At 42.6% G+C, this 15141-nt stretch overlaps 1 protein-coding gene across 2 annotated transcripts in view; it reads left to right on the plus strand.

The window, feature by feature from the left end:
- ARVCF (ARVCF delta catenin family member) overlaps window positions 1-15141 on the plus strand; it is a 240666-nt gene that overhangs the window by 84122 nt on the left and 141403 nt on the right. For both annotated transcript variants that reach the window (XM_026656880.1, XM_026656881.1), the window contains exon 2: window positions 14657-14815. In XM_026656880.1, the coding sequence (XP_026512665.1) occupies window positions 14657-14815 (159 nt within the window). The remainder of the gene's footprint in view (window positions 1-14656; window positions 14816-15141) is intronic.

Raw genomic sequence — 15141 nt, forward strand, 5'->3', positions numbered from 1 at the left:
CTTTGTGGGGATATTGTCTGTAAGAGAAATAAGACCCTTACAGGGAGGGCTTGTGGGGAGCGGGAGCAACAGAGTGGTGGAAGAAATGGAGACCCAGAAATGGAGTGAGAGGGGAGCTGCACGGGCCAGAGGGATAGAGGAAGAAGAGACCTGGAATTGGCAGTGGGAGTGGGTGGTTGGGAGTGGAGGAGCAAACCTGGTACCCTCACGGGTGGGGGGTGGTGGTGGTGGTGAGGGAAACAGGAACCCAGAAGGTGGGCTATTGAGTAGGTGAATGTACAAGCAGAGATGCAGAATGGGGGAAGCGATGGTATGGAGGAAACACAAAGGACCCTGGCATGAGGTGGGGGAGAAGAATGGGGCGCATACAGAGACCCAATTATGCTGGGAGACAGTGTGGGACCCTGATATGGTAGGCCAGCCTCTCCCTCCGTTGATGATGATGATGATGATCCCATGTGCTGAGCTGAGGGTCATTGCTGACTCTTTTCCCAGTTAAGATTTGTGTGCTTGTGCTATGTACGCTACTATGGAGCTTGAGGTGCTGCAAGCCTAGTGGGGTGGTACAGCAGAGGTCTTACTCTGAAAAAGGTTGAAAATCACTGGATTAAAGGGCAGTTTCCTTCCTTTCCTTAGAGAGTTACTTGCACAGTTGTATGGGGCATTACAGCTGCATTCAGTCACCTCCCACTCTAGAAGAATCCTGTTAACTGTTTTTATGAATCTGGATCAGGAGAACAGAGTGGATTTTGAGAGGGGAAAACCAGCAGTCATGAAAAGATGTGATGTGGTTTGGAGAGATCGTGGTAGCACGAGGGTAGGTACTGACTTCCTGAGCCTAGTGGGAAGATGCCCACGACCCCTTCTGAGACATCCTTGGCTACCAATGGAGGAGCAGAATGGTTTTCCTTGTTTCTATTTTCATATCTGCGCGTGCACACACTCTTCAGTGCAATTCAGTAATACTTCCTTGGCATGCCAAGATAGATAAGTTTCACGGTTCATGTATACATGCTTTGTGCCTGTACACAAACTTAAAATAAAAGTATAAACAGGGCGTTGTGCCATTTTAATGCATTTTCAAACAGAAAGACTGGAAATCATACAAACCTCAGTCTCTCTTTTTAAAAAGAAAAAAAAGAAAAAGAAAAAAATCTCTCTTACAATGAGTAAGACGATTTTGTTTTACACTACCTTTTAATTTCCTAGCTTGCCATTCTACTTAACTACTTGAAATCTTGAATTCAGCATTTACATATCAGTGGTTACTTCTTACTGAAATGGCTGTTTGCCTTTTCTTGGGTGCTAACTGACAAAAAGGCAGATGTTGATTTGTGGATAGATGCCTATTTATTCTTAGTTATTTTCCTGTTTGTTCAAGCAGGGCTTGTGTTCAAGGTTCTTGTGATTAATCTCTTCCTTCTCTGGGAACACCAGTACATGATACACTCCTAGTGAATGATTGGAAACACAAAAATAACATAGGCAAACCATATGTAAAGCAAAGAATAGCACCTGAATTGTCTGGAGACCTTGGGGAAAAAAGCTATTGATCGTGCAGTTTGGCCAATGTTGTATAAATTAAAATAACAAAAGGAACATTAACAAATAAGGAAAAAATTGAAGTTTTAAGGATGTATTAGTTTTTCCTCTTTTTTTATCTCCCTCTCTTTTTCCACCACTTTCTTCTTGCATTCGATCTCCACATCTTCATTCTTTCATGCGCTGCCTCCACCCCACCCCCATGTTGACTCCTCACATTCTTTCATGCTTCTCATCTGACCCCTATTCTCTTCTGGCCTCTCCCTCGTATTCCCATAATAGCTTTTTTTTTTTTTTTCCCCCTTCTTCTTCTTCCCTGCTCTATTCCAATCTGTTGATGATTATCCCACTGTCTGATTTAACAAGCTGGACTGCAGAACTGTATTGCTGTTCTGCTTTGATTACTTGTCCCATATTAAAAACAAAATAAAAAGCAGTGGCTTTAGTAGATGGTATAAATCAGTACTGTTATTACGGATGCCAGCCATGGGCTCAGTGTAAGAAGGTTAGTGAATTAGTGAAAACAAAAACACATGGCAGACGCTCAAGCTTGTTTTGTTTTCTTCTGTTCTGGCAAACCTAAAGCCAGCCGCCTTATTTAACAGGACCAGAGTGTGAGGTTTTGTTGGGAGCATTGATCTGCCAGTTCTTTCCAATGACTCCATGGCCACTTGGCCTTGTCTCATTGAATGCCATTGATGTGTGGGTCAAACAGAACGTGTCTAGATCCCTTCTGTGAATAAGAACTGGGAAGCCTTTTGTTGCTGCTGCCAAAAATAACAAGGAACTGACAGAAGATAATAGCATGATTGCTATATTTGTGCAACTCCTGTTGTTGTTTGGGTTCCTGATCAGCATGATGGATGGAATGACTCTCCTTTTTATAAAGGAAGGGAACTTCCTAAAAAAATAAACATAAGAGAGAAATATTTTGTTCTCATGCCTTGTTAGTGAAGTCTGTAATCTCTTGTTGCATTTGCTTGTCTTCCACTATAGCAAGGAAATAGTAATTTAGATTTGAATTTCTCTCCTCATTTCACCCCACTGGTGCTCCGCCATTCAGTTTTTAAAGATGTCTCCAGTTGTTAGGAATCTCATTGAGAATGAAAGCTTGGCTTGAGATCAATGGAGTTGAATCATAGTTCAGCAACATTTTAGCAGAAGTTATGTGTTAGATATGTCAATTTCTTACAGTATGTTTGGGAGATGTTCCTATATTAAGTTTATGTATCATTGTGGGCAAGAGACTGTATGTAATTGCATGGGGCAGGGTGACCGTAATTTCTCCAGGAACTAAAACATATATGTGTGTGGGGGCGAGATTAGGCCAATTAATTCAGGTTGTAACACCTCCAGAGAAGAACCACCACCTGGAGAGGCTTGCATGTATGCTTCAGACTCGATTCTCTAGAGGTCAACTGACAAAGAAAGGATAAATAGCCTGAGTTTAAAATGACTCATGGCCTCCTTTTTAATCCAGTAAATGGACAGGCCCTCCAGTCCAAGGGAGGCCCCAAGCCTGGCAGAAGGATTGGAAAGACTTTGACCTACTGGGGCCACGTAGGACTGATGGGTGACCTCTGGTTAGCTGTTAGCTTGGGTATAGGAATGTTGGTTGTTCTCAGTGTTTTTATCCGAGGAATAAATGTGCTTGCTTAGAAAGAGCTGTGTGGTAGCTTGTAAGTGCTGGCAATACGCTGTCCATAGCACTTGGGGAGAAAGCAAAGCACAGGTGCTGACCTTTTTAGGCTGACTGTCTTGCTAGAGATACCGCAGTGTAATCCAGGGAGCTGTGCAGCCTTAAAATCTCTCATCAAGAGGGAGTGAGAGGCAAGTCTCTGGCCAAGAGATTAGTGGCTGTAAACTGGAAACCTCTGGGTGCCCTTGGTGGACCACGGAGGGGGAAAATGGGTGCAGTTGCCCTGAACTGTGATGATTTATATATACTCTGCTTGATGTATGGACTTGGGTAAATTATCTGTGCCATACCCATGGAATTAGCCATGGATTAATGGTAATGGCAGCCAAGCAGTTTACTCCATAACTTACTCTGGGGGGATTCTGTGCTACTACTGCGTGCATGCAGAATTCATGTCAGCTGCAGATTTCTTTGCTTCCCCGCAGAAAAATGACTTTCTGACGGTGAAGCAAAGGGAAGCTGCAAGAGTGGTCATGTGCCCTTCCCCAGCAGCACATGGGCACGTTGTTTTGGGCTCCCAGAGCAGCCAGAGGAGAGGTAAATCACTGGGGGAGGGTGGGACTGGGGATGCCCTGGCTGGTGCTGGGTCAAACCCGTCTAGGGCTGGGTCAGACTCATCCCCCATCTACCCAACCCCCATGCATCTAGACCCTCCTCCCCCGTACCTACATGCCCCCACTGAGCCTCACGCCTCCACAGCCAGAAGCCGCCACCGAGCCCTCTCCACCTGAACCCCCACCCCACTGAGCCTCACCCCCTTCATCTAGAACTCCCCTGCATCCAGACACCTCCGCCAAGCCTCACCCCTTGCACCTGGCCCTCCCCAGCCCCACCCAGGGCTGGACATGCCCTGACTGGTGGCTCCTACTCGGTGCTGGGCTCAGCTGTTAGTCCTGGCTAGGCTGGGGGATGGAGGAGGAGTGTGCTTCCCCAGGCTTCAGTAGTATGTCGAATTTATGTTCATAAATGGGCAATTACATTTCCTCTTGTTTGTTACTCAGGCTCTTAGAATAGGTGTATACGTAATTAAATAATTTATTCTCTTTGCATCCGTTGGTGCCTCAGTTACCATTTTCCCCCCTCCACATTGTCATTTGGTTCTAAATGAGTGTTCTTTTGTTCCCCCATTTCAACCTCCTCTTTTGTTGTCAGTCCATGTTACTAGTTTGGGGTCCAGTGTTGCAACCCTCCCCTTATATGAACCATCTTTATTTTCTCAAGCAGTCTCTCCTATGTGTCTAAAGACTGTCTGCTGGCATAAGTAAGGGTTGCAAGATCAGCCCTTTACTATATATTCCAAGGTGGATGAAAGTAAGCAGGATAAACTGGCCTCAAAGGAAGAAAATGAACAATTGTCAGTGAAGTCTGTTGGGTTGTTACAATAATGCAGTAACTCCTATTTCACTTGGTAAAATGGACTTTCTGCTGGAATCTTTTTTTTTTTTTTTTTTTTTTCCTTTAGAAGGTTTACAGTAAAAGAAGCAGCCCCTGGCTTTGCTAGCTTGCTTGTGTCTCTTGGCTTTCAGCTGGACTGGTAGTCATCCAAAGATCTCCCATGAAGTTACTTTCCTGCTGTCACATTTTTACTCCCTGGGGATACATAATATTGTGTTAAGAAGCTGATCACACATTCCCTGCTATGTTCAGTTCAGAAAATAGATTTTTTTTTTTTAAAAGAACCATAACATGATTTAACATGGATCATCTTCTGGGGAGTTATTTGGACTGATGCTGACTTGGCTTCTTAATTCCAAGCAAACCTGCTTTGGTGCTTAATAGTGGGAAATGTTGGCCAGTTCCTTCCTTATGGGATGGGTGATGATGAGATTTATCACCAATCACTTTGTACTCCCCGGAATAAGAAATGATTTATTTAAGAAATGCCACTCTTCGAATTTAGGCTGTAGAACAGCCTTTCATCAGTGATCCACTTATTTTTACTGTTCCGTTTGGAAGGGTTTGGGGTTTTTGCTTGATCTAGTTAATTATGTAGTTCAAACATCATCCATGGGCAGGAGTGCGGGTGGGGGGAGATTGCGTTGAATTTAATTCCGATTTTGATATAGCCACCGGGACATGTAGAGAGACTGCAGTCAAGTCTTGGTAAATAACCCACTTCTACATCCTCGAAATTAACTCTGCCTTGAAATAAATTAAGCATTTTGCTCAGGTCCTTTATACCAGTGCAGTTGGCATAGTTACTTCACCATACAATCTATCTGGTGTGCTCTAGGTGTGTATATAAAACCCTGAAACTGAAGTACATCCAAACGTAACTGTTTGGCTCTGTATGACTCAATGTGCTGGTGTTTTGTGTGTGTGCACGCATGTTAGTTATTGTACCCTCTGAGTGGCTACTTCATAAAGAGGAAAATCTGTCAAGCTGAGTAATAGACCTCAGGTGCTCCCCTGTGTATGTAAGTTTGTGGACTTGTTTTCTATACTAATGTGTGTGTCATCTTAATTCCTGATCAAAACCTGGGGAGGGAATGGGGGGAGAAGGAGAAATGTTTCTTAAATGTCTGACAAGAAAAGGAATGTGCAAAGGACTCATCCTTCCCACAAGCCTGTATGCCAACATCAAATAAGCAGCAGGTAGAGAAGAAGAAAATTCTGTTGGAAGATTGTAATCGGTGATATAACCTTATCCCAGGAAAACTCTCCCTCAGTTTAGCTTCTGCTAGTTCATCTGAAGACCCCAGGAAGAGAGCAAGTACGAGTCTGTCGTGTTGAGCTCAGTACACAACTGCTGTTTGTTTAGTCAAATATTAGATTTGCTATCATATGTTGTGTTTAGCTACTGATTTTTTAGTAAATCTCTCTGTAGTATTCATTTAGCATGTGGCTTGCTCATAGCACTTGGCTAGCAAATTACAGGTCTACAGTAGTGCAAAGGAAAAAGAGAGCATTATCTATGGCTATGCAATCACAGTAAGATAGTGTTTTTCCCATTCATTTAATATGATCTCATAGTGGACAGATTCTCCTGATTAAATACTAAGCTATAGCAATATAAGCGGCATTTCAAGAGAAGTAGGATTTACCCAGAGTGGAATCTGCCTTATGTCCTTTTTTTTTTTTTAAAAGAAATCGTGTTTGGAAAAAACGCTTTGAGTTTAGTTCCTGAAGCTGAGCTGATGGACCATTAAAGAGAAAGGATGGTCTTGTGACTAAGGCACTGGAGTGTGAGTCAGGACACCTAGGTTCAATTCTGGGGTCTGTCACAGACTTCTGACCTTGGGCAAGTTACTAAAGCGTGATGTGCCTTTGTTTCCCCATCAGTACAGTAAGGATAACGTCTGCCTCATTTCTTCCCTTTCAGGAACGTTGAACTAAATTCATTGTCTGAAAATCCCTTTGAGCTCCATGGGTGGAAGGCGCTATAGAGTGCCAAGTTTTGTTTTGAACAGTAATTACTTATTCTTGTAAAGGTTTTGTCTATGGGTATGCCTACATAGCAAAAAAATAAACCCAGCCCCTGCTGCAGCAAGTCTCACAGCCTGAGTCAACTGACTTGGAGCTAAAAATAGAAGTGTTGTCTCGGTCTGGAGCCCAGGCTTGAAAACCTGGTGAGCGGGGAGAGTCTGAGCTTGGGCTCCAGCCGATCCCTGAATGTGTCTACACTGCTATTTTGAGCCCCCCAACATGAGCCCAAGTCAGTTGACCCAGGCTCTGAAACTTGCTGCTGCAGGTTGATTTGTGTGTTGTGTAGACGTACAGAAAGAGACACCTTTTTCTTTGCACTACTCAGAATGTGTTTAGTGCCTCTCCCAATACTACTTCCTGTAGAGGTCAGAAGATTCATGTTCTTTTGGCAGAGTAAGTTGACTCTGCATCAGAGTCGCAAAGGGAAAGGCTCCTCTGTTAGTTTCTTTTCTTTTGATTCAGGGTCTGATCTTCCTATGTAAATACACCAGCTTCAGTTTCTCTTTGAGCCTTAGTGGGATTTGAACCACAATCATACCTACTTTATAGATGTTTCATTTTGTTCCCAATGCAACATTCAAAGTCTAAACTGAATGCTCATCAAAACAGATTTGGGATGGTTTAGGTCATTTGCTCCAGTTACATGTTCAATGCGGCTCTTTCCCTATTTAAAGGCTATCGGTAATTACAGTGTTCTGAAGGTCACCGGGCAGGCACCCATCATTCATCATAGTTATTGAGCATTACTTTTAATGCAGTGGGGTGATTAACATTACCTGCTTTGAAGATGGCTGGGATTTAAAGCCTCAGCATATTCAGTTAGCACCAAAATGATCTGAAAAAATCCTTGCTGTGGCAAGACAAGACGATAAAGAACCGAGACATCTTTCTTGTGAAAGTGACAAATTGCCCTTTCTGATCCAGAGGGCCAACTTGCGTGGTAGAGCTGTGCAGTACATTAGCCTTCAGCTAATGGAAAAATGGGGGGAGAACGGGAGAGGAAAATACTGAGGTGGAGCGCAATGAATAGGGCATTTTTGTTACTGCCTTGGGTTCAGGTTTTTTGTTCTCTCCTCCAGAAACAACTTTGCAGCAGGCCTATAATTTACCTGGGTCATCCAGCAGGTTAAGAAGGAGGCAGTGCCTCTGGAATCCCTCTTCCCTCCCCCCCCCCTTCCATTCTTAAAACACTGTTTACAGTCTCCTGCGGTTTTCCAGCTTTGTGGAAAAGATCAGTGGGTCAGCTTCCCCTTTAGCTTCATCCATCATTCCAGTCAATTAGAAATAGTTGAGGGCCAATTGACCAGTCTTCCATTAACTGAGACACTTCAGATTGTTAAAATAGCATAAAAGCCCTCTTTGTAGACTGCTGGGCAGAGATTGTAGATTTCCCTGTTGATGGGCAGTTACCGTGGCTGAACAGAGCCCTAGTGTATTTTGCTGCACTTCAGGGATGAATATTACTACTTCTTTTCTTGTTCTGTTTGATTTTTTTTTTCTTTCCCTGAAAGGTGTGGTGTCTTGTGGAGAGCTCAGATCATGAATTGCACTGTTCCATTACAAAATTCTTCTTTGTTTGTGGCTGAAAATACTTTCCAAAATGACTTTCCAGTGGTTGAAAAGTCCAGTTTTTAACACTGGCTTTTAAAGGCCTTTGGCATCATTCTTTATTCGTCTGTTTATCATGTTTGTATCTGAAGGGCAAGGAGAGTGTGATACTGCTCCGAGAACAGCTAGTGCATTGTGGTGTACAGCTTGGCTCATTATGGTATCACGTGCTAAATGCGCTTGTTTTTTGATTAGGGGAAACATTTTTCTTTTGTGAAGACTTGACTAACTTGAGGATGTGGCTTTTGTGAGTGCCCATGTCATAGAGTTGAAGGGCAGAAGTGACCACTAGATCATCGCCTGACCTCCTGTATCACACAATAGAGAAGTGCCTTAACTAAGACCCAACTTGGATTGGGCTCCACATCAAGTGACAGTAGCATTAACTGCAGAACGCGCTGAACATGAGCACTTAAAAGATAAAGTTTCCGTTTATTATTAGCAGTAATTCAGTATGACCTGCAGGCCCCAACCAAGTGTAGATTCCTATTGTGCTAGAAACTGTACAGATCTAATGGTCCCTGCTCCAAAGAGCTTACAGTGTAAGGGCTTGTCTACATATGGAGTTATTCTTTAAATTCACTCCCTACCTTAATCTGAAGTATCTGTTCAAGAGTAGCCTGATCCTGAACGTCTGATCCTGCAAAGACTGACTTGTGCGCTTAACTTTACACATGTAAGTAGTCCTATTATATAAAGCCATTGCAAAGATTAGAGTTTCATTAGAAAAGTCAGACAAAGGGTAGGAGACAGGAATTATTCTCATTTTTATTCAATTAGAAATATCATCTGATTTAAGTATGCCCAGATTTCTAGTATATTTCTAGTAATCAACACATTTTGGCTTTCTCTACACTAGGCTTTTTTGGACAAGTGTCCCACTGGTATAAACAACTTTGCTGTCTTGCTAAAACCTACAGACCTGCTAGCTAATAGTAACCTGTAGTAAGCAGTAACCGGAATATAGCCTCCACTGCAATCCACTAAACAGAAGGAGGGTTATTAGATGGACATGCTTCGAATGTTTTTGAAGAGTGACTGTTTTGGTGGGAAGAGGTCATCTGTAATTTAAACGGTTTCATAAGCAGAGAATAAAATAAAACTTTTCTGTCTCAATGCAGGATGTGATATCCTTCTGGGGGAGCTTATTCTTTTATTAAACAGATATAAAATAACAAGGAGTCTGGTGGCACCTTGTTGTTTTTGTAGATACAGACTAACACGGCTACCCCCTGATACTTGACACCATGCAAGATATAAAATAGTCACTTTGATGGAAAGATAACTCTAGGAATCAAAATGATGATGGTTCTAGGGACTGCAATATTCTAATGCAAAGTAGGCCCTTGGAGATATTTCTGTATGGCAAATCATTCTGCTTTTAACAAAACAAGAATTACTATTTTACGGTTCTTGCCTGAAATGTCTAAAGATATTTCAACTGCACTAAACTTTTACAGGCTGGGGATAAATTGATTGTTTTTTAACAATAGCTTGTTTTTTAGAGGCTGCTGGAAATTTAAGCACAGCTAAACAGGGATGTGATTCATCCACTGACAAAAAGCAAGGAGAAAAGCCTTCAGTATTGATACGCTTTCTCACTAACTGGATTGGGACCTACTTTTTTAATAAAGTAGTGTTGACTTCTGATTTTCTTGTGACAGAACCAAAGATATGATGCCTTTTATAATGCCTCATACATTACACTCAGTGACTTCTCTTGGTGACACCTTGCAAATATGCTCATTTATCACAAGAGCACTCTTGCTATGATTTTATGTAAACGCTCTTACATTTCTGTAGTCTGACCATCACACTTGAAAGGTTAAATGAGATGTTGTGGTCTCTGGAAGGCAAGGCAGAGAGTAACATCTCTGTCCTGCTGGAGCTGTCAGAATTCTGAACATCTTTCCGACTGACGAGGATTGGATAGGAGCCCTCTTCAGAGACCGTCTGTGCTGTTGCTTAATCGCTGTAAAGCAATGGTTCAATCTCAACTTTCTCATATTGGGATCCATCCCCCATTTAATAATATGGAAAGGGTAAGGTTGTCACAGCCCCCGGACAACTATTCATGATCCCCAGAATGAGAAGCCCTACACTGAGTGACACCAAGCATGCTGCTCACGTTTGCCTGGTTAGTACCCTAGCAAAGTGAGCAAAGGAATGGGATGTGGGTCCAAACTGGAATCTCTTGCTGCATGATAAGGATAGGAAACTGCCACTAAGACTAGCCATTGAGGGAACCATATTTGAACCATTACAAGTCTGCACAGACTAGCAAATATCAAAATGTCCGTCAAGTCAAGTTTGTACTAAGTCCTTAAATAATTGAGCTGAACTGGTTAAATGTTTGAAACATTGGCTTCGTGCAGAAACCTGTTGAGCAAAGGAAGTGTGTGGGATATTTTTGGAGCTATGCAGAGAGATTCATTTCTGATGCTTTTTAAAGAATTTGAAAGTAGAATTGAGTCCTGATTTCTGTGATTGAGACACAAAACCCATGATATTTGAAACTAAACATTTATTTTTTTTCGCATTGTTGTTACTTTACCAAAAACTTGAAAGTCAGGAACACTAAAAAGTTTTTGGAGCTCAAAGAGCAGCCTCCTGGAAGTCAACTCGGGGAACAAGGAGGTTGGATGACATTCCACCCTCTTCACTCGCATGTCCCTGGATAGTTCATGCAGTAAGAAGGTAGATCTATGCAAATGCAACCTGGATAGCTGTCTGCACTGGGAAATCTACCTTGAACTAGGCAGGCTTTTAATCTTTCGATGCTCAGGACACTCTTTTCCAGCTGATAGCAGGCTACATTAGGAATGCAAATCCATATCAAATCTCTCAGGATCATCATTTTAGAAGAAGCCACAGGATAAAAACAAGCACTAGTGTTCATTTAAAGTCAGTGTGCTCTAGTCTGCAGTTTGCTCATGTTTAAGTGCCAGGCTTTAAAGATTTTCTTTGCCCACAGGCAGCCCGGATACAAAGGGAGATTTTTTTTATTATTATTATTTTGAAGTAAAAATATCACCAAAAGGACAAACCACTTTTTACCTCCTTCAATTTTCCTAAGTTTGTTATCACAAAACATGGTTTGCCTCACAAAAATTTAGGGAAGGAGGAGAGAAACTAGGTAATCCAGTGGCCTCAAAATACAGCCAGAAGAGTGAGTGTGAGTGAGTGAGAGAGAGAACAAAATCCTCAACTTTAAAAGGTATGGGGATTTGATACCATCTGAAAGTTGGCAGGGAAGGTTACAGGGAAGGGAATACAATGGATTATGTCGAATGGACTTGGATATTGTGTAATTCTGTTTTACAGTGAAGAATAATGGATGGTCCTGAATTTTCAGTGCATTACAATGTATAAACAGCCTTCTGATTATAGAGAACCTCCACTTAAGGTGAAACTTTTCTGTCGGTTGGAGAAAATGGCTTCACTATAAGGGGCTGGAATTAAAGCATATGGTGTTTTGTTTTGTTGGTTTTTTCCTGGAAAATATGCAAGACTGAATAGATTTTCCACAGGACTTAGTTTCCCCTTTTAGCCTGTGGTGATAAAACAGAAAATGACTCTTAAACTGCAGAATGCTTGCAAGATTCAGCATGTATCACAAGTCATTGGCATTAGTGATTAGAGAAATGAAAGCTTGCAAACTGCTGAAATGAGTGATTTCCTGTGGGATTTAAGCATATTCAGGCTGACAAATTTTGCAGTATTAATTATGCTGTGATTTCAATGGGAAATGGAGTTGGGCCTGCTTACGCCACCAGTAAATTTGGTCCAGGATGCATATTCCTTTTATGATTTGCCCCCTTTCCTGTTTGGTCAAGATATCCACCTCCAGCTCAACGCCTGTACTGAAGTCTGTGACAGGGTTAATATTAATGTCTACCTGGACATGAAAACTATTCACTAGTTAAAATATAAGCCCGAATTGCAATATCAGGTATTATCCGGAATGTCAGAATATAGCTGTAAATAAAGTAAACTGAACAAGGGCACCGTAACCAGCTTGTTTCAAAGAAGGTTACAGATCATGTGAAGATTAAATGAAATATTTTTTTCCCTTGTGGAGTCTAACAAGAGAATTCAAAAGCTTTGCTTCTGTTCATCTGCACAAAGTCCATTTGAAAGTAGTCTCTCCTTCAGGACTCAACAGAAGGCATGTCATCACCTAGGATGCTAGCCAGCATACCATGGGGATGAAATGTAATTTCCTAAATAAAATGCTACAAAACAATACGTGGCACTTTCCTAGTGATTACACTGCTCACAGGTGCAAGATATTTAAGTCTTAACATAATAAAACTCAACACCTGCATGGGAACAGTTTCATCCCCATCATTTTATTTCCATATGAAGTGAAAAGAGATCTTGACTTACCCACAATCATTTCTTAACAGGAGCGGTTAGCATTGCAATTGATTCTACATAGGACCTAATACTTCACTGCTATTTTTTAAACATTTCATTATTGAAATAAGTGTAGAAGGAATATCACAGATTCCTCTTACATCTAGTAGGACTTATCTTTGTAAGCATAGGCCCTGATTCTGCTTTAGGCTCTGTACCCTTACGCCTGTGCACAGCCCACTGGCTTTAGAGAGTACAATGAAAGGAACTGTTATACCATTGTACCTTGCCAAGGATTGCAAGTGTTTTGGAAAAGTCTTATTTCTCAAGCTGTAAACCAGTGTTTCATTGTCCATGTATTGTGACACTTCTGAAATTCATTCATCCATCAGGCATATCTCTTCTGATTTCTGTTGCTATGTGAGGCACACAAATTGCACAAGGGAAAATACAGAAATGTCTGCTTGGGAGGCAGAAGAATCATCTTCAGGTAGCTTTCCTCAAGAGAACCATCCTTTGTAGAGAATTTTCGTTCTGTTCAACAGTGGACTATATAAAGTTGCCAACTTTGATTCGCAGAAAACTGAACACCCTTGCCCTGCCCCTTCTCTGAGGCCCCACCCCTGCTCACTCCATCTCCCCTCCCTCTGTTGCTCGCTCTCGCTCGCTCACTCATTTTCACTGGGCTGGGGCAAGGGATTGGAGTGCTGAAGGGGATGAGGGCTCTGGCTGGGGGTGTGGGCTCTGGGGTGGGGCTGGGAATGAGGGGTTTGGAGTGCAGGAGGGGGTTGGGGTCCAGGCTCTGGGGTAGGGTCAGAAATGAGGGGTTTGGAATGTGGGAGGGGGGCTCTGGGCTGGGGCAAGGGGTTGGGGTGTTGGGAAGGGGTGCGGGCTGTGGGAGGGAGTATGGGTGCAGGAGGGGGCTCAAGGCTGGGGTAAGGGGTTGGGATGTGGGAGAGGGTGCAGGGTGTGGGCTCTGGGTCCCACTTACCTCAGAGGCTCCTGGAAGCCGCCAGTATGTCCCTGTGGGTCCGCAGGCTGCTGCCGCCCCCGCTGCTCCCCGTTGGCTATTGTTCCCAGCCAATGGGAGCTAGCGCTCGGGGTGGGGGCAGCACACGGAGCCCCCGCGGCTGCGCCTACGCCTAAGAGCTGTAGAGAAATGCCAGCCGCTTCTGAGAGCTGCGCAGAGCCAGGGCAGACAGGGAGTCTGCCTTAGTCCTGCTGCACCGCTGACCAGGCTTTGAATGGCCTTATCAGTGGTGCTGACCGGAACGGCTAGGGTCCCTTTTCGACTGGGTGTTCCGGTCAAAAACCAGATGCCTGACAACCCTAGTTGGCTATGTTGTGTATATACTACAACTTTTAACTGAGATTGTAACCAGTTAGGCCTTATCTATACTGTAGAATATTCAGCAGGGAAAAATTCCCACTACTGCTACCACCAGTTCAGTTGTGCGATTCTTTGGCTAACCATATTTCCTTAATTATCATCACTTTTGACCAAGTAAGATATGTGTTGGCATACTGAGTAACTAGAAGGCCTTGATAAATTATTTATAGCCTTGTTATACACTGCTACTGAGGTCTGAAGAGTGTATTTTATCAGTTGGAAATAGGTTTTTAATACTAAATAAGATTAAATGCTCTGAAAGAAATGGTCCTGTTTACTGTGGAGCATGGTGGGGGTTTTTTTTTTGGTGTTTTTTATGCACAGATACTCCACTCATCCTAGATTGAGCATAGCAGGGAAAGTGCAAATCAAGTGTAAATATGAAGAAATAGTCTCCTGTAAATGGGCAATAAATGCTGAGTCTTTGATGTCCACTTCAAATGATCTCCACTTACTAAGGTTATTCAGGCCAGCCTACTCTCAGCTAGTTATTCTTGGGTCAGTAAAGCCCTCCCTTCTGAATCTATATTTCCAGGCATCTGACATCTTGTACATTGTTTAAAAACAAACAAACCCACCCTTCTAGGTAATGACAGTATAAATGACAAACATGTTCCATTTTTATTTCTTAGGAGCAAAGCCCCAGCAACCAGACATCAATAACAATGATGCAAGAGCCTCAGGAGATGGTAGAGGAGACGGTTACTGTTGAGGAAGACCCGGGTACCCCTACTTCCCATGTGTCTATTGTGACTTCAGAAGATGGAACCACAAGGAGAACTGAGACTAAGGTAGGAATTTCTGGACTGTGCTGAGTATGATTTAGGGGCATTAGAAGGGTTATTTCAAAGGTAAGGTTTGCTCTCCTTTTTCATAAGAGGTCCATTGGGGAGAAATGGTAAAACTTCAGCCTCACACAGGAATTTTTTAAAAATGCGTGGCATGTAGAATAGAGCAGTACGATAATCATGCTTCTGTGTGTGTCTCAAACTATTTACAATCCTTAGTAACAGTGTGAGTCTGCCTATTGCTTTGTTCCTCAGAAAATAGTTTTCCAGTTTCCACAGATTTTGTTTTAAATATCACCACAATTGCACATGAGTAAGGCTATGTTTTA

This window comes from Terrapene carolina, unplaced genomic scaffold (genome assembly GCF_002925995.2).
Source record: "Terrapene carolina triunguis isolate 2854851 unplaced genomic scaffold, T_m_triunguis-2.0 Scaffold234, whole genome shotgun sequence".
NCBI lineage: Eukaryota > Metazoa > Chordata > Testudines > Emydidae > Terrapene > Terrapene triunguis.